Source organism: Oryzias melastigma, linkage group LG24, assembly GCF_002922805.2.
Source record: "Oryzias melastigma strain HK-1 linkage group LG24, ASM292280v2, whole genome shotgun sequence".
Taxonomy (NCBI): domain Eukaryota; kingdom Metazoa; phylum Chordata; class Actinopteri; order Beloniformes; family Adrianichthyidae; genus Oryzias; species Oryzias melastigma.
This window is the reverse complement of record NC_050535.1, coordinates 2740929-2768343: the sequence shown is the minus strand read 5'-3', so window position 1 is coordinate 2768343 and position 27415 is coordinate 2740929. Positions and strand designations below refer to the sequence as shown.

Here is a 27415-nt window from a genome sequence, read left to right as displayed (position 1 = left end):
TAATGATTTTAGTTATGATTGATAAATTGATTTTTTTTCTTTCTTGTAATTTTGTGTATTTGTACAGTATGAATTGTGCTTAAAAATGAACGTTCCTGTTTTATAAAAAAGCATGTGGTCTGTCCAAGTTTCTAAATGAGCAATGCTCAGGTGTACTGCAAAAACATCAAGTATTTCTTTTCAACTCGTGACCGAGTATTTCTTCTGTCCCTCGCCTGAACTTCTACAGTCGGCGCCGCCCGCCTCGCCAGCTGTACGGACTTTCTCCAAACTTCATTTGAAGCTTTTAATTACATAGTACTTGTAGAGGGGGGGGGGGTGAATTTGTGAACACAAGACAGATGGCACCTGGGAAAAATTAATGCATTTTCTACATGATCCAAGTGAAGCGTGTCATTACCCATTTCCAGTGAAAGGAGCTTGAAAAATAGTTGATGTACTCGGTAAAATACTTTTCAACAGTTACTTTGTAAACCGGTCATTTAAGAACTTGTGTGTATTTTTATTTGGGTTCATTGAAATGTTGCTTTTTTCATTTTTGTTAATTGAATTTGAAATGTAGGAAAAATGTCTGCAGTTTCAGCCGAACTTGGTCCAAAGTTGGTTTCGTGTTTGATGGTGCCGTCCTGCTGTTTGTGTTCCTTAATGACTTCCTAATTCCTCATCAGTGGGTAGCTGGCCTCCACAGCAGGCAGGCAAAGAGAAGTGGCAGGGTGCCATCCAGGAACAGGTGCTCCTCCAGGTTGGGCTTATGCTGTCCGTAGGCCTCAATTACATCCTTTCAATTGGGAACATTTCTGAGGATTCGGTTCTGTGCTGAGCTGAACTAGTTCTAACTCAATTCTGATACAAACTCGTTGACTTTAATTCTAAATAATCAAAGAGAAAATCACTTTTTGTTGGAAAAACTGCTAAGGAGTCTCAACATAACTTTTATAAACTATAAGTTGTAGCGTAGTGGTATAAACCAGGTCCAAAGCAGATCTACGGTGGCCCTGAAGTCCAAATCACATCAACAAAAACATATTAAAGATCACAATGACATTTAAAAAAGCAAAACAAATAACAAAAAATCATTATATTTTAAATTCAAAGCAAAATTTCCTGAAAAATTCAAATGAAATATTTAAAAAAGAAACAAAAGAAGAAACCAGAAAGTGGAGGATATCACTTACTGGATATCATCAGAGCCAAAAAATAGGAAAAGAACACTAATCTTTAGGAGAAAATCACTGGAAAGTAGTAGAATTATCTGTTCATTTTTACTTGATGAGATCTTTTAAAAAGGCAGAATTATCTAAAAAAGTTAAGTTATATGGAATTACTTCAGATTGAATGTTATAAAGCACAAAGGTTTTTTTGCCAGTTCCACCCAAATGGTTTGTGTTTTTTTAGTTTTTGTTAACCTAATTGCATTTTATATTGATTACAGTGAAAATAACTTAGTGTAATAAGTAGAAATGACTCATTTTAGGTGAAAGAAAATGAGTCTTAGTTGGTCTATTTTAATAAATCTTCATAAAATCTAAAATTAACACTTATTTTTAGAACAAAACTCTATTTTTTGTTTCCAAAAAAATATTGAACTTTAAAACAACATCTTTAATTCAAAATTATAGCAAAATTTGAGTTTTTTTTTAAGTCTTAAGTTAAGTTTTTCTGTTGTCAAGAGAGTTGTCAAAAGCAGATTTTGACTCATTTTATTCATAATTTCCTTTTTCTAGATCCTACCTCTTAAAGACAGAAAAATACTTGACTCTGCTTATTTTGAGAAAAGCTTGGAAAGATGTGGACCAAAGTTTAGAACTTGAAACCTGCTAAAATATCTTGAATATTTCTCTTATTTACACAAATTGTGTCAATTTTTAACTCAGAAATGTGACTCATTTTGTGTTACATTTATTTCGTTTTTGTGTTTTCTGTAAAGTTTCAGTTTGCAGTGAACTTTTGCAGCAGCTGTAGCCAGAATTAGGTGAAATAGGTGAAGAAACATCATCAGACACAATAATTAGTGATGCCAAACTCTTTCTTTTGAGTTTGTGACTAATAACAATATGTTCGTTTTATTTCATTTGTTGTTCCTTTAATTTTGTGTGTTATTCTATGTAGCAAATGGTAATTTTATTAGTAAAGTCTTAACAAAACAAAAAAAAAACATCATCCAATTAGTAATTTTCAGTATTATATGAAATAAAACAAAATTTTATTTTGATTTCTGAAAATAACTTTTGTTTTCTTTTTTATTTGTTTCATGTTTTTGGAATTTCTTTTAATTTCTAAAAAAAAAAAAAAAAAAATCTTCCTTTTTAATTGTCATCTTTACTCTGAGGGATTTGTTGATTTGCACTTCAGGGCCACCGTAGATTCGAGCTATAATAATAACAGACTCCGGTTCACTGAAACACACATAAAGCAGTTTTGCTGCTCGATTTTAGACATCAGTAAGTGCTCTTCCAAAACATTTCCACTTAACCACACCTGCAGTTAATTAACATGCTAATTTCTCAAAGAATGCAATTTTCTTCCTTTTGCTGATGTAGCGAAATCCTGCTGTAGGCCATTTTATTTGCTAAGCTGATGGACTGTAGCTAATTTAGAAAAGCTAAATTGGTACAGACACCTGTTATTGGTTGCGTCGCAGACACACTTCAAGGGATTTTTATGAGCAAAGGTTTGTTTACAAAAACTTTTTTTATATTTTCATAACATATGTGCTTTATTTATATTTATACATTTATCTAATTTAGACATTTAACCCTGTAGAGCCCACTACATCAAAGAATTGACAGAAAACTTTAATTTTCAGTGTTTTATAACTTCTTTTGAAAAAAAAAAATCATTTTTTTTTCTATGAGATCTATCGCTTATGATATGTTAGGTGAATTTGTACGTTTTTTCTCACAACACTGTTAGATACAAAAATATTGACATGACTATCCAGGAAAAAGCACCTTTTTAACCCACCGTCTCAAATTTGATACTCTCATTTTCAAACGTATTTTATTATAAATAATTAATTTTTAAACCAAATTTGCATCCTTTCAATACACCAAGTGGTCATTAAGAAAAAAAATAATAATATGAGTTATTCTCATCAAAAGTTAAGAAAAATTGCAAAAATTTTTCCCGCCCAAAGTGTTTTTGAGATTTCATGGGGGCAGCCATTTTGAAAATGAGCATTACTGCCCCTAGTGGAATGATGATGAACTACAGGGCAGAAAACAGCCAAATAGGAGTTGTTGTAATAATAACATTCAGAATTGTTAGCAAAACCTTTCCCTCCAAAAATGCTTTTTTTTAAGATTTCATGGGGGCAGCCATTTTGAAAATGAGCATTACTGCCCCTAGTGGAATGATTATGAACTACAGGGAAGAAAAAATACATTAAAAACGAGTTGTAAAGGAAAGTCTGGGTCTTTCTAATAAGATAAGGGTCTCAGAAATGTAACTAGTATGGTACAAATGGTTATAAAATTATTATTATTTTTTTTTTTTTTATAAATCTTTTTTTTACTGTACAACTTCAACTTTCTAAGTACTGGTTGGTTTCTTTATACGTTAATTGAAATTTATTGTTAAGCACACTCAAAATCCACTTGAATATTCTTTTATTTTTGCTGCACACTTATAAGAAGCCCTTAATAGTAATTAAACAACACCCACACTTAACCTGCAGGGAAGTTTAAGAGCACTTCTACCTGCAGAGGTATGCATCCAAGCATGAATACAGTGAATGGCGATGGATTTGTTACTGTATTACCACAGAATATAACTGAAAGGAAAGAAAAAAGTCCAATTCCTGCAAATGAAGACTAACAGGAACAGACAGCGCCATGACTGACACTTTTCTTCCACCACACTGGTCAGATCACTCCTCCTCTGATCTCACCCAGGAAGGAGACAACACTTTCAAATCAATACCCTGTCATCTCCCAATGTGGCGTCTTCCCTTTGAAGGTACAGTAGCATTGTTGCAGATGCTCAGATGTGGGAAAAATCTGGCTTTTATCATCCTGTTTCGGGCGAGGAGGAGAGGAGTGGGAGATGAAGGAAGTGATTTCTTTTTAACTTGGGCCCACCGAAGTGGAAGGAAGCGGCGTGTTGACAGGCGTCTGACGGAAGCCCTGCTGGGTCAACTGGGAGCGAAGAAGTCGTCGTTCTGCTGGAAAAACGAGTTTTCACCAGTGGTCTGCTTTTAGATTCGTCACATTTTTGTGTCCACAAAGACGTTCAGGACAAAAGCCAAAGAGATTACCAGCCAGCTGTGAACTACAAGCAGTGGGGTTGCTCCTGCCATTAGGCTTGGCAAAGTGCCGACCGCAAACGTCGGGTTGTCAGGAGGCCCAGTTGGGACGGGACCCTTCGTCACTCGTGGCGACGCGTGTCATAAACTCAATGCATCGCCATCAATCCCGGGACCTAACCACCTTGGTAGCAGATGGAGGCCCAGCAGGAAAACAGAGGGCCGTGCCCTGAGCCTCTGCCCCTTACAGGCTGCACATGGCGGGGCCACAACTGTAGGGATGCCCCTAAACCCGAGACTGGACCTCCTGTGGATATACCTCTGGAAAAATCCCAATCCTGTCCATGATTAATTAGAAACAACAAGCGTTTTCTGTATTGAACCTAGAATATTTCCTTTCCAATGCGGCGAAAATAGTCATATACATTTCCTGCAAGGGGATAAAGATGTCTCGCCTTCCCCGAATGGGAGCAGGTAATGATATTCATAAAGAGACCTCCAGCTGGGGACACAGAACGAACATTTCCTCAGCAACAACGTACACATCCCTTACAAGCCATATCTTGGGAAATTTTGACCGAATTGGGATGCAGAACAACAGAAAACCTTTAACTAGGCCACGTTATGAAGCTGCTCCCTATGGCTGGGTATCTGCACGTCTCGTCTGGCACAAATCTCCCCCTAATGATACGCTCGGCGCATCGACAAAACACAATAAAAGCAAGCCTGTGTGTGGCTGTGAAACTTCAACCCTTTTCGTCGGCTTAAAACTAAACATTTACTCACAAAAACATAAAATAATTAAGCTATTTTAATGTTTCACCTTTTAATCAAATATTTGTTCTCATTTAAGAAGTTAATTTTTAATCCCAAAAGCTTAAATATTTATTTAATTTAATTAATCAGGGTTATTTTTGTCCAAATAGTTAAAAAAAACATCAAAAAAGTAGTTTTCTGCACTCCTTAATCCTAAGCCTTGTCAATCAGAAATACCTGAAAACAATAATCATCTTAATGAGCCACATTACCTTTCATCAAAAGAAACTTAAAAGCATCACTCAGCTTGACGAGATCAGCTGACGAAACAAATCCTCTCAGCAAAAATCAACCAAAAGAGGTTGAACAAATCCCTCTCTTCTCAACATTTTTGATCATTTCGTTAATTGTTTTATTTTTTTTTCTTCTTCAAAGACTGGTGAACAATTGAAAAGTCACTACTAGACGCGACAACTCTGCTCTCTAATCTGCATTGATTTGGGCTGTCACTAATCAAGGTCTTGAACTGCTTTGAGCTACAGAAAGGCTTTGTCGCCCTCTTGTGGCCAAACGTTCCTCCGTTTCTCTTGATTTCCAGCATGAGGATATTTATGGGGGATTTGAAAAAGTGGAAAAATTCGATCAGCTGATGAAAACTTTTGGAGGATTCGGGGTAAATACAGTGAAAAGTCATAATTTTCTATCAATAAAACCATATTTATATTTTAAAAAAATCATATCTGATCACTTTACCTGAGTATGATCTTACCTGTTCATACTCAGACATCTCTGGAGTCGTTTCAGCTCCGTTTTTCTTTTTTTAAATTTCCAGAAACTAAAAAAAAATAAATAAATAGGAATGCAACAATTGACTTTACCCTTTTCACTTTGGGTCACAGTTTTATTTTGGTTTGATGTATGATTTATGCTTTACAAAGCATTGAAAATTTCATAAAAAATACATTTTTGGATTTGTTAATTAGCAAGGAAAAACCTTTTTAATTTGCTTTGTTTAAAGCCTGGTCTAATATGATTAGTGATATAGGCAATATATCGGTACCAGGATCAGCGATTGTCTAATTTGAGTTCAGTATTGGTCTGATATAAAAACATTCACCTATTTTGAGGTACATTTTATTTCTGATATGGCAAGGCAAGTTTATTTGTATATCACATTTCATATACAGAGACAATTCAAAGTGCTTTACATAAAACATTAAAAGAAACAATCAAAAGAAATAGTAAAAATGTGATCATTAAAATAAAATTAAAAGAAAGTAAAAAGATTTTAATTTAAAACAAGCATAGATAAACAGTGTGGACGTAAACTATTGAATACATATTAATCAAATACAACAGAGAACAGGTGAGTCTTTAACCTGGATTTAAAGACACTGAGTGTTTCAGCAGATCTAATGTTTTCTGGAAGTCTGTTCCAGATCTGTGGTGCATAGAAGCTGAATGCAGCTTCTCCATGTTTAGTTCTGGATACATGTTGTTCCTAGTAGATTTCTTGCAATATGGGGAGCTTATGGTTTACAGTTATGTCTAACAGTCTGTAAACCATCTGAAAGTTCTCACACTTTCAACGTTTTTGTAGTGATACTTGCTCCTCTGAGAGCTGTTTGTTAAAAATGTCACATATAATGTGAATGCTTAGTATTGAACAAAAATGAAATCTAAACTTTGCATTATTATACAGTAGAAACTTCAATATCGGCATCTTGGAAACATAGAAAGTATCGCCTATCAATATCTGCTGGAAAATTAAAGTATTTCCTTACAAGGTATCAGATTGTGAAATAATCTTGATAAATCAATAAAAAAGATCCATTTCAATAAACAAAAACTGCTCAGACAGTTTGAGCTATTAGAATACTGAGAAAAAGTATTGTAAAAAAAATTCTGAGGCATTTGATGTATTTTTTTTACTGTCATTTTTGCTGCTTCTTTTTGTTATTTGTTTTATTTTGATTTTTTTCCGTCAGCTTTGGGTTCTTTTACCAACCATTTGATGCATTTATTTTGTTTTACAAAGAGATATATTTGGCAAAAATAATTTTGTTAAATGGGGCAGCGACAATAAGTTTTCTTTTTTTCCCCCTTTCATGTTCACTAAAGTCAAGAATATGAAGTAATTTATTGTTGTGTGCTATGAAAATGAAATTTAAAAACAATAATAACACATAAATATTTTGAATTTAGCTCAAAACATGTTTGACATTTCCTATTCAAACATGTGTTTTCAGGTGGTTTAGGACCCAAGAATTCAGGAGACTTTGTTTGGTGGAAGAATTTAAACATTTATTTAATAAAATTCAACATGACAAACCCACAAATGAACAGTGTTGGGGGTAACAAATTACAAAGTAACTAATTACTGCAATTTAATTACTTTTGTGAGTAACGTAAATTTACAGTTAACATTTCAGATATTAAACTACAATAACTAAAGTACAGAAACTCTCATCACTTCATTACTTGCATTGTGGAGCAGTGAATCAATTGTTGACTAATAAAACAAATTAACTTGTGAAAAGACTTAATGCTTAACGCTAATGCAGAATTGAAGATTGGTCAAAGTAAGATGAAGAACGTAAATATGGACGTGGATGAATTCATATGGTCATTCACCAACTGGACATATTTTGCTTCCAATTCGCTGAGAGTAAAGGGAAAAAGTTTTCAGTTAAGTGCAAGTTTTATCCTGGAGATGAACTGGTTTCCACTTTATAGGTTACTACACAATGTACATTTCTTATGTTCATGTGGTGAGATCAGTGAAGTGGTGCTAAAAAAATGGATTTCCCTTGTGTACATGACAAAAACCGAAGAAATGTCACAAAAGTGCAAATATATTTGAAGCCATTAAATGCAAATATATGTGTTTTTTATATTTTATTTTAAAAAGGTACCAAACTAACCTTGAATTATTTAAAAGACAATCCTGCTGTTTGCATAAAAACACACACAAGTCTCTATTTTTAATAAAAGAAGGTGTCAGATTTATATTTTACATAGTAATAAATAAAGACATGTTTGCTGTAATCTTGACATTTTAATCTTCAAGGAATCTTGTCCTAGCCGTGGTTTTTGGCTCCACCTAGTGAGGGGTTTGGAAGTTACACCATCAAACCAAGTAAATACTCAGAAATTGAATCAATTTTCTTCAAATAAATTACAAAAAAATCACATACCTGAGCAAAAAATAGAATTTCCTTCTAGTTCAGGACGTCTAGACTGCTTTTAGTTTATGTAATCAGCATAGCCAAAATTTTTTGAATAAAACAGCAAAACAACAAATTATTTCATTAAACACATTTAGAAGTTATGAAAACTGTGTTTTTGGTGTTTTTAACATACCTCTGAGGCATTTGTCTGATGATGGAGGACATATGTAAAGAAAATTAAACTTAAAGTTGTATTTCTGAATATTTCTTAACTCAAATTATGGGAAATCAGGACGACAGGCTAAAAACATTAATTAAAAGACCATTTGGAACACTTTGAAAATAGCTCAAAATATAATCAGAGTGGGTCTTTACATCATTAAAGCAATGAATTGTGAGGTAGAGAATTAAATAAGTTCTGATTCACCACCTTTTACTATCCATAAAACACTGTATAGATGAGAAAATTCAGGAATTAGTCAGTATTTTATCAACAAGGGATACTTTTTATCTGTTATTTAAGGAAAGAAGCAAAAGAAAAAATAAATTGAAGAAAGAAATGTTGCAAACAGAAATAAAAAAACTCCATAGATAAATATATGGTAACAGTGACATTACTTACCTAAACAAAAATGTGTCAAAAGTTTAAGAAAAAACGTGCATAAATGTCTTGCTTTTATCTGCTCAAATGGCAATTAGCGGGGTGATGCGTTCAAGTACCGTTCGAACTAGAGTCCTCGATTTAATTCAGTTTAATAAATCCCATTAATTTTCACATTGTGCGCTCTAAAGCAAGCAATATATATTTTCTATGGTTATAAAACACCAAACACCTGCATTCCAAAGCAGAAGTTGGCGGTACTTGCGTCTAAAGCTCCCAAATACCGAGCAGCCGTGAACGCTCCGCTCGCTGCTTCCAACAACGAGGAAATTTCTCGGCTTCGTTTTCCCCTGACGGTCGTGAACGCATCACTCCAAGCGACGGAATCAGGGGGGTTTCGAACAAGGACGATGACAACAAACCGTAACGTCGAATCAAAATAATGTTTTTGAGGCAGACTGTTTACATGTCCGAGCCAGAAAGGCTCGTATTTTAGATGCACGTGAGAAAGTCGCGTTTTGGTTAAAATTCTGAGCTTATTTACCAAGGACTGCTAGCGGCTAAATTAGCTGACTAGCTTCAGAACGTTTTTGCTAGCTATGTGGAACATTGGCGGCATCAAACTCGGCTTTGTGGTAAGCTTTTCTGAAACTATTATCCCGGTTTAGTGTAGCAAACACGGTCTAAAACGCGTAAATGTTGTGCACCGAACCCGACCCGTTACTCTGATTTCTGGGTCAGCTGATCTCGCCGCCCCTTTGTTGCTTTTTAAAAAATAATGCCATTAATCGACCAATTTAAGCCAAAAATGTGTCTTCTTTATTTAAAATCTGCATTTTTACTGTTTTAAATGAATTCTATTTGATGCTTTGATGATGTTTTGGTCTTTGGTTGTAGTTCTCCGATCGGCCTTTACGTGTCGCTGTTTTGTGTTGACTTGGATCTCCATGCCAATGCTGGACAAGGACATGAAAATCAAAGAATAAAACTCCTCTTTTTACATATTAAAGGGCTTTATGTGAATTTTTTTACTTTAAAAAAGGAAGAAAAAGAAGTATATGTGAGCATTTGAACGCAACATTTTGATGGAATTCTCCTGATTAATGAGTTTTCTTCAGTATTTTTGAATGGGATTGTCAGGGAATCTCTCATAAAACATCACTAGTGCGCTCCTATATTTATATTTTTTATGTAAACTGGTTATTAACTCTAACTTTTTTAACAGGCTGTCAATGTCACACGTATGGCTGACACTAAGGAAATGGTTTGAGGAGAAGAAGACCAGAATCGAGAACCATGGAGGCTCGTTTTGGCAACATCGTCTTCAGCTCCAAGTTCGATTCGGGGAACCTGGCCCGAGTGGAAAAAGTGGAGAAGGGCAACCTAAGCCCCGCCTCGGACACGGCCTCCAGCGGAAGCTCCTCCTCGGGGTCGCACCTCGCCCCCGACTACGAGTTCAACGTGTGGACGCAGCCAGACTGCGCCGGCACCGAGCACGAGAACGGAAACAGGTGACAAAAATGACATGTCACTTCAACAAAAATAGATAAATAATAATTAACGATGCCTGTAAATCCTTTAGGTCGTGGTTTTACTTCAGTGTGAAGGGAGCAGCTCCTGGAAAGCTACTGAAGATCAATGTGAGGAACATGAACAACCAGAGGAAGCTCTACAGCCAGGGCATGGCTCCTCTTGTCCGCACATTACCTGGGAAAAACCGTTGGGAAAGAATTCGAGACAGACCCACAACAGAGGTAAAAAATGTGAAAAACGTGGAAGCACAACAAGCATCTATAAGAGTCTTCGTCTTTCTCCTGTTTTCTAGATCGCAGACAACCAGTTTGTGCTTTCGTTCACTCACCGGCTCTCGGAGGCGCGAGGAGCCACCACCTTCTTCTCCTTCTGCTACCCTTACTCTTACACCGAGTGTCAGGAGATGCTGCAGCAGCTCGACGAGAGTCACCCCAACGCTGCTCAGCTCAGTCCCAGCAGGTACAAACACGTCTGCTCTGCAAAAAGAGGAGGAGTAAATTAGATAAAGAAGACGAATCTAAAACTAGAAAGTCATAAAATCGTCCATTTGTATTAAAGTCAATGCAAGCATTAAAAAATAAGTTAATTCTCAGGAAGAATTACTACAAAGGGAATGTTGTACAACTCATTTTTGCCTCAATAGTTTTATTTTTTGATTTATTTTTATTAATTGTGGATTATTTTGATTAATGACAAAAAAAACTAAGTGGAAATGACAATTTTTTGACCAAAAAGTCAATAAATTGACAGTAAATCCTCATAAAATCCAAAACTAGCACTTGTTTTTCAAACATAAATCTACATTTGTTTCCAAAACGACGACGATGAAAATAGTAAACTAGGGCTGTCAAAAGCGATTATCTTAGCAGTCGATTGATTATTTTTCTGATTAGTCTAGGATTGTATTTTACATAAGGGGAAGTGCTTTTTAATTTTTTTTTGTGGAGGTTTGCATGATGTATGGTGCTAGCTGAACAGTGGGATCACAGAAATTGAAATTTGAAGTCTGTCGCTCATGAATTTCAATTTCACCTTTTGTGATCAAAGGACTTTGTGACTGGTGATTATTAATATTATAATAATAAAAAAAATTAGCATCGACAATTTTTGCAGTCGATTTTTAGTTGATTAGTTGTTATTTTTTTTAAATGGTCGTTTAGTTGGTAGTTTTTAAATTGCTGTTGAGTTGACATTTTTGGTGGTCAATAAGCCGACATTTTTTTGACATAGTTGATTAGTCGACACATTTTTTTTTATAGTCGGTTATTTGACAAGGACGGTCAATTAGTGGTTTTTTTTTTTTTTTAATCCTTGATTGATCTGCGATTTTTAAATAACGGATTAGCCAACAGTTTTATAGTCAATTAGTCGCAGTTTTATTTATTCCGTTTTTCTTTTAAATAGCCGATTTGTCTTTTTTTCTTTTTTTTTTTTCAATTGTTGATTGTCAACTATTTCTTTTAAGACACTTGATTAGTCAGCATTTTTTTTTTTTTTTAAAGCCAATGAGTTGACATTTTTGGTAGTCTATTAGCCTACATTGTTTTTAAATAGTTGATTAGTCGACACATTTTTTGGTCAATTACTTGGGGATTTTTATTTTAATTAATTGGCGATTGGTTGACATCGTCGACTAATCATTGACACATCTACAATTAACATTTAAATAACACATTTAACCAATAATTCTAGTGAAGCTTTGACTCTGAATCGTGGTCTGCTCTTGGATTTTGACTCATTTCAATAATAATTTCCTTATTTTTAGATCCAAGCTCTTAATAAGACAAAACATTCTTGACTAAAAGTCCAAAAACAGAGATTTAAATCTTTGCAAGGATCAAATTGTTATTGTTTTCATACTCTTTCATTCCTACCTGGAATAGTTTTCATTTACAAACTCCTTGTTTGTGTCCTCAGTGCAGCCAGCGCGGTTTACTACCACAGGGAGCTGCTGTGCCGCTCTCTCGATGGCAACAGGGTGGACCTTCTCACTGTGACCAACTGCAGCAGGATGCAGGAGGAAAGAGAAGCCCGTCTCCCCAAACTGTTTCCTGACACCAACACTCCCAGACCACACCGCTTCGCCGGCAAGAGGGTATCGGTCTGACCTCCATCAGTCCATCCCAACCTCTCGGTGTTTGGTTATAATGATGCCGATCTCCTTCTGAATGGTCTGAGAAGCTTCTTCTCCGTGATGTTCTCCGCAGGTTTTCTTCCTCACCAGCCGGGTGCACCCCGGGGAAACGCCGTCCTCCTTTGTTTTTAACGGTTTCCTCAACTTCATCCTGAGACGAGACGACCCGCGTGCACACGTGCTGCGCAGCATGTTTGTGTTCAAGCTCATCCCCATGCTCAACCCGGACGGGGTCGTCCGTGGACACTACAGGTGAGAAGGTCTACCCCAGAATAACTCAAACTGAACTTTTAGTTTTAGAATTTTGGAGCTTGCATTAACTTTTTTTCCTCCCCCCTCCAGAACGGATTCCAGAGGCGTGAACTTGAACCGACAGTACTTGAACCCGAGCCCCGAGCTGCACCCCTCTATCTACGCGGCCAAAGCCCTGCTGCTCTACCACCACACGCACAACCGCGTGCGCGCCAACGGCAGCACGCACTCTCAGGCTCCCCTGAAACCCACCAACCTGCACCAAACCCCGCCCCTCACCGCTCTGGAAGTCAGCTTGAACCAGCGGAACGCGGAGAAGGACGCCGCCCTGGCGCAGCCGGTGGTTTCCATGGTGACGGAGGAGAATAGCTGGACCCCAGCGGAGGTGGTGAAAGGAGAGCACGACGCGGAGTCGGCGGATGTTGTGGTGCCGCAGGTGGAGGAACCGGAATCGATACCTCCCCGGGAAGGGGGCGTGGCTTATTATGTGGACTTGCACGGCCACGCCTCAAAGCGGGGGTGCTTCATGTATGGAAACAGCCTTCCGGATGAGAGCCAGCAGGTACTTTGTTTAGTTTTTGATCCAGGAAGGGAAACTTAGGGAAAGTTCTTTGAAGGTCGTTTTTCTCTTTCCAGGTGGAGAACATGCTCTACCCCCGACTGATCGCTGTCAACTCCGCCCACTTTGATTTCCTGGGCTGCAACTTCTCGGAGAAGAACATGTACGCGCGGGACAAGAGGGACGGCCAGTCTAAGGAAGGCAGCGGCCGTGTGGCCATTCACAAAGCCATCGGGCTGCTTCACAGGTCAGGACGAACGAACTGCTGCTCTGCAAATGATTGTTGTGCACTTAGACCATTGTGATCCTGTTTTTATTTATTTATTTACACTTTCGTATGTTTTTTGACACCTAAAAGCTCAGCTCGTTAAGGGCATTGCTGCTTGTTCTCTGGGTATTAGTAAACTTCACGGTTCTTGAGATTTTACAATACCTTTTACAGATTTAAAAATGTTACAGTTTTTGCATTTTTTTAAGAAACATTTCAAATTCTTTGTGCACTTTTAAAACTAATGCGTTTGGTGTTAAAACGTTCAGGACATTCATACCGGTACTTTTGGTATTCATGATTTTTACGAAAAATGTTTTCCAAAATGTTTGTAATTTTTGCTTTTTTTTTTTTTTTTCTTTAAGAAATTTTTCAAATCCTTTATCACATTTATGTAATTTATACTTGTACTTTTGGGATTTTTTTCCTTTTGCACATTTTCAAAAAAAATTTGCAATTTTTACGAGATTTTTTTTTCTTTTTCAAGAAAACTTCAAATTCTTTGCATTTTCTTAGTATCGAGATGTTCAGCACGTTCTGGACAGTCATGCTTGTACTTTTGGTATTCATACTTTTCACGCATTTCCAATTTTTTGGCATATTTTGCCAATTTTTTTTTTTTTAAAGAAAAAATTCAAATTCTTTGTGCACTTTTAAACCTTTGGATTTTGGTATCAAAACATTCAGCACTTTCTGGATACTTCTGCTTGTACTTTTTTTATTCTTACTTTTTACTCATTTTAAAATGTTAAAAAAAATATGAAGACATTTTTCAAACATTTACTATATTGGTATCAACAAGTTTAGCATGTTTAGGTAATGCACACTTTTACTTTTGGTATTAATTCTTTTTACGCATTTTCAGAATTTTTGCAATTGTTGCAATTTTGTTAAAAAATGTTTCAAACTCTTTGTGCACTTTCTGCAAATTTGGTATCAAATATTCAGCACATTCAGGGCGTTCATGCTTGTAATTTTTGGTATTCATGCTTTTTACGCATTTTTTAAATTATTCGCAACTTTTGCGACTTTTTCAAGAAATTCTTCAAATTTTTTTGCACTTTTAAAACCTGTTCAAGTTTGGTATCAAAACGTTCAGAACAATCATGCTAGTACTTTGGTATTCATGGTATTCATATCTTTTATACATTATCTAAATTTTTGGCTATTTTTGAAAATTTTAAATACATTATTTAAATTCTTTGTGCACTTTCTGCTAATTATGCAAGTTATGTATCAAAACGTTCAGAAAATTCAGGAGATTCATGCTTGTACTTTTAACCTTTCTGTAATATTTTAGATTTTTGGATTTCAAGAAATGTTTCTATTTTTTGTTCACTTTTAAAGCCTATGCAAGTTTGGTATCAAAACGTTCGGCACATTCAGGACATTTATGCTTGGACTTTGGTATTTTTAAATTTTATGAAATTTTTCGTAATGTTGCCCTTTTTTTCTTTTTTTTTGGTAATTCTTCAAATTCATTGAACAGTTTTGAAACCTATGGACGTTTGGTACCAAAATATTCAGCATGTTTGTACTTTTGGTAAGATTTTTGAAATTTTTGTGATTTTTTTTCAACAAAATTTTTCAAACGTTTTAAAAGCTATGCAATATTGGTATCAAAGTGTTCAGCACGTTCAGGACGTTACTCTGCAATTCAAACTAAATCGCTTTAGCATCTTCAGTGACCACATTTAAGAAAAAGGAAGGAATTATCGCAGGAAATGCAACTTTTGTAGTTATTATTTGTTGTTTCGAGGTGCTTCAAAATATTTACTTTTTAACTGTTTCTGTTTGTGAAAAGTTATACGTTAGAGTGCAACTACAACACAGGAAAAACCATGAACACAATTCCACCTGCCTGCCACGACAGCGGACGAGCAACGCCTCCTCCACCCTCGTCGTTTCCTCCAAAGTACACTCCAGAAATATTCGAGCAGGTGAGGAGTTCAGTGTTAGCTGCTCTTTCTATGAAGTTTTCCTCGTCACGTGGCTGTAATGATCCTGTTGTCCACCAGGTGGGGCGTGCCGTGGCCGTCGCGGCTCTGGACATGGCAGAATGTAACCCTTGGCCTCGGCTTGTGCTGTCGGAGCACACCTGCCTAACAAATCTCCGCGCCTGGCTCCTCAAGCACGTCCGCAACACCAAAGGCCCGAACGTGCACGTTCACGCTCCCCCAAAAGTCCTCAACAACGCCATGAAGGCGTCTCCACCCAAAAACTTCAACATGTCAGTACAAACAGACTCCACTTCGTCCTCCAGATTTCTCACCATACTCGTTTTCTAGTTATTTCTAAAGCATAAAAGCGAGCGGCGTAGACAATCTGAGAACCAAAGCTCTTTCTCCTTCTCAAAGCGGGACGCTCACTCATGGATTTCTGTTCTGTCTTTCGCCGAAGCAGCTGTCTGTCCGGATCGACGTCGGAGAATGCGCTCAGCCGCACCCACTGCAACAGCAGCCAGACGCCCTCCCCGAAAATGCAGAACTCTCCCAGCTTCACCTTTGGCTACTCCGCACCGCGAGGGCAGCACAACGGCACGCACGCCGGCGCCCGTGGAGGCAAGGCGCACGGGCCCGCCAAAGGTAAGGTCACCTCTGCTGTAGCATTCTACATTCTGCAATAATTTGATTTATTGGATTTAATTGATCATGCCAACTTAACAACGCATACGAGATATTTCAAAATAAAACAAACTGTGAACAATAGAATAAAAAAATAAAAAAAAGAAAATTATCGTATTTTATCTGCTTGTCTCCAAAATCCAATCATGTGATCGGAAATCGGGTCCAATCGGATGGTTTCAGACTTTCAGATGTTGTTTTCTGGTCAGGAATATTTATTTGATTAGATTTTGATCTTTTTATTTCAAGCTTATTTTATCAGTTAAATTCTTTACTAGAAGTCTGCATATCATGAACAGCTCCGTGAGATTTCTTTTTTATTTTATGTGAAGCGCAGCAGAATAAGGCGCTCAAAAACAATTTAGTAAAGTTAGAAAAGTATCACAGATTCACACTTCTGGGCTCAATAAATGCATATTTTAATAAATCTTAAAAACTGAAGGCAAAGCATCTCTATTAGTGCAAACAAAAACCTATAGATGCATACATTATATATATATATATATATATGTGTGTGTGTGTGTGTGTTTGAGAATTAAATGGTTGTCAAGGGACCGTCAACAAAATGCAAACTAAAAACTAATAAATGGTTGTCATGAATATTCATAATCATATTTATGCTACAGCAACAATGTTGGATGAATTGTTTTTAAGTTTTAGGAGTTTTTAATAGAAAAATGATAGTTCTGATGATTCTAAATCTAATTTCTCACATGACACATTATCACCACTCATCAATAGTTAATTGTTCTTTTTATTTTTACGTTTATTACTTTATTCTAGTTGATAGTTGCACTCTTTTTTTCTTGATTGTTGAATCTACTTCAATGAACTGCTCCATTTAAATGGTAGATGATAAAATAAATTAATGAAATAAAAATCGTGAATCTGTTTATTCGCTGTTTTAATGTGTTATAAAAGTATCGATATCGGGAGATTCTAAAAAAGTCAAATGACTAAAACTATTAGTCATTCCTTTAAACTTTTACACGAAGCAGTTTGAGCTTTTAGTGCAGAAAGTGAACTATTTTAACACATATGGGAAAAAATAATAAATGAAGTGTTCTTATGTTAAATATTTAGGTGTCAAACTGATAATTAATTGACTTTGTGTTTGAGTTTTCAAGCTTTTAATTTTGTTTTATGATATTTCTATTAGCAAAAACAGTTTTATTGATATAATTTATTATTGAAAACTTATTAGAATTTAGTCTAATTTACACCAGAAACAGTCAAAAAGTTTTAGTCGGTTAACTATCGGTGGACTTAAAACTATATTTTCAGTTTAAAAACCTAAAAGTTTTGGTCAATTTTGAAGAAAATCTCCTTAAAAAATAAAATTTCTTGCAGAAGGATGATTGATCGATCATTTGTTCCTCGTAGACTCTAAGGCTCAGGAGAAAAGACGCCCCGCCCACCTCCGCTCCATCCTCCGGTGTCCCACCAACAGCCACGCCCCCTCCTGCCCCCGAGCGTCTCCCCCGTCCTCCTCCTCGTCCTCGTCTTCCTCCACGTGCGCAGCAGGTTCCTGCCCCCTCCCCGCCTCCGTCAGCATGACAGGTCTGTACTCCCTTCAGCCCCCCAGCCTCTCCAGCTTGCTCCCCTCCCTCCAGGCCCTCCCCCGGCCCGCGCTGCTCTCCAAACTGAGCCCCCTGCTCCTGCAGAGCCTCCCGCCCGCCTCCAGCTCCCCGACGGGGTCCACCCCGGACTGAGGAGACCCTTTTTTCTGAGCGTAAATGTGGGTGTGAGTGGGTGGTGACCTCTCCGACAGGTGTGTGACCTTTCACCCTGCAGTCACCTGCTCTCACCTAAGTGTGCAGAATTACTGGTGCTAGCTCAGCTGATGTCCTCACAGCTTTTAGTTCATGAAAAGTGATCAAATTTAGCAGAAAAAGTTCACTTTTGGTTCAGATTTCCTGCTTTAGTTTGGATTCCAGTAATAAAAATAACATAAATTACTCTATGAATTTTATTTTATACTTTCAGACATTTATTGTGTTTTTTTAATGAAAATTATTGACAATTTAGTTGTAAAAATCCATAAAATTGAATTTTGCACTTATTTATTTTTCATCGAACAAGTTAAAGAAAAAAAAGTGGGATAATTTATTGCACTTTTTCTGTTTGTATCATTTCAAAATAAAAGCATTGTCCAGTCACAGAAGGCCTTAGCCTATCACAGATGACCTTTAACCTCTAGTGAAAAAGAGCGGCGTGTCAGAGTTCTGACCCGCTTTGAGGTCGATGCTCGCCTGAGTCACTTCAGAGTCAAGACGAAGTGAAACTGTGGTGCTGTCATAGTCGCTTACTGCCAGAGTCCTGATTTGGACTGAAATCCTCATTTAGATGAAAGAAAAGTGTTTGTGAACAGCTCTAAATATCAAAACTGTGGTTTGTTTAAATATAAAGTGTTATATTTGCTCATTTATTTATATAAAATTGTCTTTGTTCATCTGTAAATGGAATAATTTGTGGAAAATACTCGTTTTGTTCGTTGTGACGTTGTCGATAAAGTTTTCTGGCCGGAGGCGGTTTGTTAGCAGCAGAAGTAGCTCTGGTGTGTAGCTGCCGCTTCGCCGCGTCTCGTCTTGTTGTGAAGCTGGTTCTTTAAGCTTCTGGTGGTTTGGATAACATTGATATTAAGGTGAATGTTTGGGACTTTTGATGATGCTGTGACCAGATTTGAAGCTTAGAATTGTTTTTATTTGCATCACAGACGCAGTTTAGGTCAATCAGTGATTTTTGGAACTCTGGAGAACAAATGAATGATTTTTTTTTTTCAAAGGAAGAAGGTTTTGTGATGATTTCCTATAAAAGTTAGGAAATGCTTTTATGATTACACTAAAAACGTGTTTTTTGTTCCGTTTTCTTCAGCAAATTGGGGAAATACACTTCTAAAGCCCCACTCTGATGAAAATCGTCTTTAATGCATTTTTTCTGATAATATATTAAGAGAATTAAGCTCAAAGTTAATAGTATTTCTTTATTCAAATGAATCAAGAGCAACAAAAAATGCTAAATTGAATTTCTAATGAACTTTTGCACAAATAATGTCCTAGAAAACAGCTAAAGTTTTTTAATTTTGGCAAAAAAGCAGCGAAATCCTAACGAACAGATGATGGAAGTGGTGCTTCAGTGTGTGTTAGGTCTTTATGGTTCCTTTAATGTGTTCGTCCTTGTATCTGTATCTCCCTTCTTCAATGTTTCTGGAATAAACTCTCGTTTGTGAAGCCTGTGTGTCCTCTGCTCTCTTTAAGTGTCTGCACACACCAGATCTTCACACCTTCTGACTCGCGTTGACTGAATTCCTGAAGCAGCTCACATAGACTGAAGTTTTCTTCTCTTTTCTGTCATCGACAGGCCTCAGCTGTCCAGATTTCAAAGCCGGAGAACCCGCCGACTGGTCCAGAATCCCGTTCCCCGTGTGTTCTAGGCGTGCGGGTCGAGCTCCTGCCAACCCCCGTCAGCCCGCAGAGGTCTGTCCACAAGTTCAACCTCCTAAATCTTGTTTTCAGGTCGTGACGTTTTATTGTTTTGTTAGACTTTTAAAGAGCTGGGGGCGGCACACATCCTCTCATCCATCAAGTTTCGAAAGTAGGTTCAATATTTATTTAAATTAATTTAAGGTGGAGGCAGATTCTGTTTGTTTTAGCGTTTTGTTCTTGATGTTGATGCAGGTTTGAGCTGCAGCCGAACGCCAGCCGCATCCCCGTCCGGAGGGCGGGGTCTATGGACACCCCGCCCCTGCGTGGCACAAAGACCTCCTCGGAAAGTGAAGTTCTGACCGGTATGAAGGTGTGGAAGCTGTTACGACCCGGGCTGCACAAACACCTCTCAGGTGTGTCCTCTCACCTGCTGTCTACTCTAGGAATCTGCAACCTCTGATGATTAAAGGGTTAAATTTACTCCAAAAGTTCATTTATCAAACGTTCCACAGACACAATTCTGCCTCCCTACACGCTCGTGGAACCGATCGAGCTCGTGGAAAAAAAACCAAAATGGATACCTGCATGTGATTGGTCCCTTTTCAATTTGCCCCGCCCCATTACCGTTGCTACGGCGATACTGACACCACAACTGGATCTGTGTATCATTTGTTTTTCAAAGTAAAAACATAAAATTAAAAGTGACTGTTTCATATAATGATCATTTTCTAAATTATTATAGAGAAACAGATAAATTATTTGTGTTCCCATTAAAGTATTAAATCAAAAAAGAACTTTTAAATTCAATATGTTACGATTTTTGACACCAAACTACTTCCGCTCCACCTCCTAAGAGTTCCTCTTTCTGTGTTTTCCTCACAGTTTAACACTTTTCTTAGAAAATGAATTTAAACATTAATTATGTTTTTGCTTCATTTTCAATTTTATAAAATGATTTGTTTTACTACAGTATTTAGAAATTAATAAATAAGTAAGCAGTCATGTTTCCCTCTTTTCATTTTTAGTTTTAATTTGAAAAACAAATAATATGCGGATATTTCCAGTTTTTTTTTTTCCTTCAACGTTGAGTTTCACTCAAGCGCAGGAGACGCTCCACGAGGGGCAGAACTAGTTTTAGGAGTGTAAGAATACTTTCAAAAGCATAGAGGAGAGGTTTCAGGAGGCGTAGAGACTGTCCTGCACCCGTCAAACGTCCATTGCGTGCGTGGAGTTTGATATACGACTTTAAACGGCAAACATTTTGTCCAGTTTCTTATTATAAAGCCCCACTTTATTCGTTTATTTTTTACATTTTTTGTAGCATTATACCTTTAATTTATTAAATGTTGCTTTTGAATATTAAAAAAGATATATTTGTTTTACTTTAGACTGCAGTGCATATGAGATCCTTTCAAAATAAAACCCACCCCATCTCAATAAAGATCCTCCTGCTGCAGAAAATCTAAATTTAAATTAAAAACGTGAAGTCAAATAAAGCGTTTTCTATTATGATTTTTGATGCACCTTTATTTTCTTTTTATTATTGAACATAAACATGACAACATTGGTGTAAAATCCATTAAAAAGCCTATACCTTTAAGAACGTCAGCTCTGAACAGATTTAGATCAGGAGTGGGCAAACTATAGTTATTTATTTAATTTGGCCCGTCAAACTAAAATATTATTTATATTTTCCTTTTATTTCTGGTTTCTCTCCATAGATGGCGCACTACTAGCAAATTGACCTTAGTTTGGGTGCAAACAGTTGTTCTGCATTCATGTGCTGTTAATATTTTATTATTTTTCTGTGTGTTTTCCGAGTCGGACGGTCATTTCCCAAGTCATTCGAACAGCACTTGAACCGTTCCTCCAAGGATTCATTTTTCCCTGAAGGACATCAACCAATTCCTGCAATTGGCACTAAAACTAGAGCTAAAACCAAATTAAAAACTATTAAATTGTTCTGTTTTAAGGTCTATATATTGATTTTTTAAATCAAAATTATGATTTTAGGAATTCTTTGTGGCCCACAAGTCAGAAAGTAAATACTTTGACAGTAGATTAAACATGTTGCAATCATTTTGGTCAATTATCTGATATCTTTGAAATAATAAAAAGTGGAAAATACCTCAAAATCTCTTGATTTTAATGTAATGTCAGCAGTGGTGCAAGTAGTTGTTACATAAATTAGATCACTTAAGTTTGAACTTTAAAAATCTATTATTTAATCAAAGTATTTTCTTTTGTAAAAGCTAAAAAGCCACAATAGAGGGATAAAAGTGTTCCTCCAGAGTCTTAAATTAACAAAATATTCTCATAAAATGTACATAAACTTATAATTTATGGGTATTCAAAATATTGCTGGGTTTGGAGGAGATTGTTTTGAATTAAAGTAAATTTGCTCAATCTGATTACATTTAGACATGTAATCTGACGCCACATTTAAACAGTGATTAAGAAGTCGTTTCCATTTACAGGTTTATCTGAGAAAGAGCGGCCCGTGCAGCTCGCCGCGGCGTCCCTGAACACCTCCGACGGCAGTCTCCACTACGGAGCAGAAACTATTCTAAAGACTTCTCCACCGGGAGAAGCAGCTCTGCAGCAGGTAAAAACCATCAACTGGTAGAAGACAGAACAGGTGAATCGTAACAGTAAAGTGTGACGTTTCCGTTGAAGGCCGAGGGAACTGAAGCCGTGCCGGAAGCTGTGAACATGTGTGAAACGTTGACCCTGTGTGGAGAAGCCTGCTGAGGGTCACGCACACATTCTCAAACCGACCGAGTAGGAAAAACATGTTTTTATGTGCAATATCAAAATGTTACTTTTACTGAAACACTAAGAGAGTTTTGACTGAAGGAGATGAGGGTTAAGTGCCTTTCCTCACTGCCTAACAGTGGGGAGGACGGCACAAACTTTACATCTGTAAACTTTGTTTTGGTCTCTGCTGCCCCTCAGTACTGATATCAATGTTTATGCACTGAAGTCTTTTTATTCACTTTTTTTATTTTGACAGCAGAGGCTTTATATTTTAACTTTTTCTCACTTATTTTTATTGGAAAGCTGGAGTTGTAGCAGTTTTTATATACATATATTTAAACTTCATTTTAAAAAGTTCTCAATATCAGATTCATGTGATTGTTTGTGCTTGTTCACATATCCAAATACATTTACAAGTCAAAATTGTGGATTAACTGGTGAAACAAATAACCAACAAGTGGATCAATTACATTTCTACTGATAGTTTTTGATAATGTAATGGGGAAAGAAGCACTGGAATCCAAAGTTGGGCATTTGTCTAGTATCCTCACCTTTTCTGACACTCTTTATTTTGACTGTTTTATTTAACCAGACTGTTATATTAAGACTGATGACTGTACTGTGTTGGAAAATATAACTTTGAATAATAAAAATATATCAACTCAGAACACTTTAGCTTCACAGTGCTTGTAAGCAGAAAAAATGAGCAATTTCCAAAGAACGATCAATTCACTCATGTTTATTATAAACAAACGCTGTGCAAACAGAAGGTTGGAATTTGTCAGGATGGGAAGAATGGCATTTTCAGAGGCGCCGACTTGGGTTCCTGTCTGGAAGAGAACCGAGAAGTATGGGTAAGTGGAACGCATCAAAACAATCTTTTATTAACTGTTTAGAATGGAAACTGTACAATTTAAAAGACTCAAATTTGCAGCATATTTACTCATGGATGATCCAATAAAGAGTCCCACCTCTCATGTCATTCTGGATGGTTAGTCTTGTTTCTTGGGGTTATTTACAGCAACATAATGGTATAAGACAACTAGCAGGAACAAGGACACCCCCAGCATGTTGGCAAAGATCGCCAGTTGCACGTCGGTCACCATTCTGGGAATAAAGAACAAAAACAAACATGTAAGAAAATTAAATGAGATGAGACGAAAAAATAAAATTATTTAGATTAGATTATATGGAAACAAGTATTGGTTTGTCCATTATATGGTGCATTAAATGTCTGCGGATTCACAGAATCCTGATATGACTTGAGATCTAGCCAACATTCACTAGCCATAATTAGTAATTGTGGGGTGAAAAAATCCAAGAATTATCAGTGTGTTTTAAACCATTCAATGGAAGCACACACTTAAGTACAAATGAAAAGCCATTTGACTTTGATTTATTCGAAATATATAATGAAAAAACGGTTCCATAAGTATTTTTTGTGTGTGATTTCATTATTAAATTGACAAGAAAAGCTGGAAAAATGGCTTAAGCAGTGATATATCGAATGTCACATTGCATTTTAAAACACTTTACTTTTTATAATGGGAAATCTACTACTAAAATATCAACTAACAAAAAAAAGGAAAAATATCGAGAGAAAACAAATTTTTCCTCCAATCCAATTTATCCATCACTGTTAGCTAGTTTGCTAGCTAGCAAAACATTACAAGCTAAAACGGATTATTTACGGATCATTTTAAATAAAACTATCAAATGTATGTGAATATATGGTAATATTTAAGTAGAGTACGATTAAGTCATTACCTTTTGCCGTATATATGCTTTTTTTCCTCTTCAGTTCGAGAGATGATGCGGCTGCTCAGCTCCACACAAATTCCTTTCTGCTTCCGGTTAAAGCGGAAGGCCACGTCACATTTAAGAGCTTCGATGTATAAATATTTATACAAATGATTAAAAACGCGAATCTCAAGTACAATAGCTAATATATGTTATTTTTGTATTTTACATGTAATCAAACACGTGTTTATTTTTCTCTAAGTTAAAATAAATGCGTAATCTATGTAACGATTGTCATTTAGGACTTTTTGACCCTTTCGGTTCTCCGTACAGCAGGAGTGGTTCCGTAGTTCGACACCGCCTCACCCGGTGAACGACGGCGGCGGCGGCTAACGATAAGGATTTGTAATTCCGAAAAGACATATTTATTTGTCTCGTCGATTAGCCAAACTGTACCGCCATGGCTCTATACGAATATGTCACTCAGGAGCAGCTCGCCGGCTTCGACAAATATAAGGTAAGGATAGTGGACTGATAGCATGGTAGCCGCTAGCCGTCACGATCCTTATAGCGCTTCTCCAGTGACACGTAAAGTTGGATGAAAAAACTTTAGCTGTTGCTCAGATTCTCATAAAGTAAAATAAAATCTGATTTATTGTTTCGGAGAAATGTTTATTTGTCCTATTTCTCAGGAGATAATACAGTCGTTATCTATAACCATTGATTTTGAACGTCAAGCACCATTCAGACTTTTTTATGGTATTTTTATTACTTATTTACTTTTATTTATTTGATACATTACTTTCTTTTATTTATTAGATAAAATGTTGACAAATTAAAATATTTTTGCCGTATTAATTATTTCATATACTCGTCAATGAAAGTGAGACATTTACGCTTGTACGTTTTAGATTTAAAGTTAATCTATGTCGCCATGTGCGTAACAGTTGCTCATTATCAGAAACAATTCACCTGACAATTTATAGGAAATGGACCTAAAAAGGTTTCACATTTGAAAGTTTATTTTGAAAACTTTAACCGGAAGTTAAATAAAAACCTAGCTTGGTTTCTATATTGGTGTAAGGGCTAATCGATAAGTACTTTATTCTGCTGGTAGATGTCTAGAATCAATATTTTTTCATTTTTATTTGCGGCTGCTGTTTCGAAATGTGTAAAAAAAAAAAAAAAGTCATTTTAATCTATTTTTGAAGCGGAAATTTTGGTTCGTGGGTTTTAGCTTTCCCAGCATCCTCTGACAGGCATCATCTCGCGCTGCTGCAGTCCATCTCCACGCAGCGCTGGGATAAAAACACTTTTTGTTTTTTAGTTAGATGTTACAAATTACATAGTTGAATGTAGCTGTAACGTAAAAATGTCAAATATTTTGAGATATAAGCTAGAAAACCTGTTTGTGACTATAGGAATGGATGTTGCACTAAGATACTTGGAATACTTTAAATTGTTTCAATTTAATAGATCGTGAAAAATGTTATAATTTACAAAGACTGTCATTTTAAAAAAAACAAATAAAATGTGATTGAATAATCACCATGCTATGTGTTGTTGAAAAAGCTTAATAAACTTTAATATTTTTTTTTTCTTGGTAACAATGTTTCATTGTCTGGTTACTTCCTGTAAAGATAAGCACATGGCCAACAAGGAATGTTATGATAAGAGAAGTGAAAAAGACGGAGGATCATTCAAACTCTTCAGAGAAACTTCTGCAGAAAACCATTAATATTATTTATGCAGCTTTTATATGTGAAAAAAAAACTTTATTTGTGTTCCTGCTAGCATAAACAGCTGCATTATTTGTAGTAAACACAGCAAATTTGGAGTCAAACTTCTTCTACAAGGGAAACAAAAACACTATGTCCATCAAAAAAAGTAGAAAAATAAAGGATGTTTGGTGAAGCAGCTACACACTGAAATACTATGATCATCTGATAAGAGACGCTGGATCTTCTTCCACTTTTCCACGCTTGTCTAAAGTTACAGCGACTGGAGTCATGTTTGTTTTGATGTGCACGATGATCGGCTGTCAAATGGGAAGCATATTCATAAATAAAATAATAAACATTTGTGTGTTTCTGCAGTACAGTGCCGTGGACACGAATCCGCTGTCCGTCTACGTCATGCACCCCTTTTGGAACTCTGTGGTGAAGGTGAGAAAGACCCATTTGTGCTCCATCATTCATGAGGTTTCCGGCCGTCTGCTGTGATACGATGACAAGAGGGCGTCTGGAGGCTGCACTCACTTCGAACCGTGTGTTGTCTGCCGTAAAATATTCTTTACTCCCCCACGTGGGCCTGGGGTAACTTGAGGCCGGCCCATCAAATAAGCTCTTTTTCAAACAGCATTTTCTGTCTGGTCCTGATTTACAGCAATTTAAATGATAAAAAAAACACTCAAATTCAATTTTAGATAAATTTTCTTAATATACGTCCTCAATCATAAGAAAAAAACCCTAATGAAAAAAAAGCCAACATAATTTTCCCTTTTGTCTTCCAGTTTCTACCGACATGGTTGGCTCCAAACCTCATCACATTCACCGGCTTCATGTTTCTCGTGTTGAACTTCGTCATGTTGGCCTTCTACGACTTTAACTTCACTGCTTCTTGTGAGTCATTTGCTTTGTCCTCCTGCATGTGGGAGTATTGGTGCCATTAGTAATGCTTTCAAAGATTTTTTTTTTTATGTTCATTGAGGACAAAGTCCATTTTTTATGGAAGCATGTTGTATAATCTGGTTTAAAGTGATCTCAAACTGTTGGTAATGCACACAAGGAGTTATCGGCGTTGCCACGTCGCCCCATGACCTAAACCAAACACCAGATAAAGCCATGTTTACTTTGTCATTAATTGTTGCTCAATTATTTGCCTTGACTGTATATGAGAACTGGACTGAGTAACCCCTCCCTTTTGGCGTTCCAAACAGGAAGTATTGATAGACTTCTATAGAGAAATTGTCAGAATAACCATTATTGCTCTGATCATTTTTGTAGCATGTTTTTGCTAATCCTAATTTCTTTTCATGATATATTTTTTTCTGTAGTGCAAGTTATTCAAGTTATAAACTGGCCAATCAGATGCCTTGATTAAAAGTAGGTGAAGCCTGCTCACGAAGAGTTCCATCTGATTGGTCGCGAAGGGTTGCGTCCGATTGGTCGCGAAGGGTTGCGTCCGATTGGTCGCGAAGGGTTGCGTCCGATTGGTCGCGAAGGGTTGCGTCCGACTGGTCGCGAAGGGTTGCGTCCGACTGGTCGCGAAGGCTTGCGTCCGACTGGTCACGACGAGTTTCGTCCGATTGGTCGCGAAGAGGGCCAGTCCGATTGGTTATTAAGGGTTGCATC

At 36.7% G+C, this 27415-nt stretch overlaps 3 protein-coding genes across 5 annotated transcripts in view; 2 read left to right on the top strand and 1 right to left on the bottom strand.

Moving 5' to 3' along the window:
* The first annotated feature begins 9109 nt into the window (after positions 1 to 9109).
* agbl5 (ATP/GTP binding protein-like 5) lies at positions 9110 to 22990 on the top strand. 2 transcript variants are annotated; one of them, XR_002921241.2, is made up of 17 exons: positions 9110 to 9405; positions 9996 to 10281; positions 10353 to 10524; positions 10596 to 10762; positions 12221 to 12398; positions 12511 to 12689; positions 12780 to 13251; positions 13326 to 13495; positions 15321 to 15456; positions 15535 to 15746; positions 15920 to 16101; positions 17524 to 17700; positions 19501 to 19616; positions 19682 to 19734; positions 19818 to 19935; positions 22043 to 22170; positions 22242 to 22990. XR_002921241.2 is itself a non-coding variant. In XM_024290952.2 (17 exons), the coding sequence occupies exons 2-17, from the start codon at positions 10067 to 10069 to the stop codon at positions 22314 to 22316; spliced, it is 2793 nt and encodes a 930-aa protein (XP_024146720.1). In that variant the 5' UTR covers positions 9110 to 9405; positions 9996 to 10066; the 3' UTR covers positions 22317 to 22990. The 2 variants fall into 2 exon arrangements, 1 of the variants encoding a protein (XP_024146720.1); XM_024290952.2 differs by having other exon boundaries at positions 19818 to 19978.
* A 51-nt stretch (positions 22991 to 23041) lies between these two features.
* Positions 23042 to 24225, bottom strand: ost4 (oligosaccharyltransferase complex subunit 4 (non-catalytic)). 2 transcript variants are annotated; one of them, XM_024290957.2, is made up of 3 exons: positions 24090 to 24225; positions 23294 to 23429; positions 23042 to 23148 (listed from the first exon to the last, which is right to left on the bottom strand). In XM_024290957.2, exon 2 carries the CDS (start codon positions 23426 to 23428, stop codon positions 23315 to 23317), a length of 114 nt encoding a protein of 37 aa, XP_024146725.1. In that variant the 5' UTR covers position 23429; positions 24090 to 24225; the 3' UTR covers positions 23042 to 23148; positions 23294 to 23314. The 2 variants fall into 2 exon arrangements, with proteins under 2 accessions (XP_024146725.1, XP_024146724.1); XM_024290956.2 differs by having other exon boundaries at positions 23042 to 23152; positions 24090 to 24215.
* A 147-nt stretch (positions 24226 to 24372) lies between these two features.
* selenoi (selenoprotein I) overlaps positions 24373 to 27415 on the top strand; it is a 9921-nt gene continuing 6878 nt past the window's right edge. Inside the window, exons 1-3 of the mRNA XM_024290955.2 lie at positions 24373 to 24579; positions 26159 to 26227; positions 26575 to 26683. Coding sequence (XP_024146723.1) covers positions 24523 to 24579; positions 26159 to 26227; positions 26575 to 26683 — 235 coding nt within the window. The 5' untranslated portion in view covers positions 24373 to 24522. The remainder of the gene's footprint in view (positions 24580 to 26158; positions 26228 to 26574; positions 26684 to 27415) is intronic.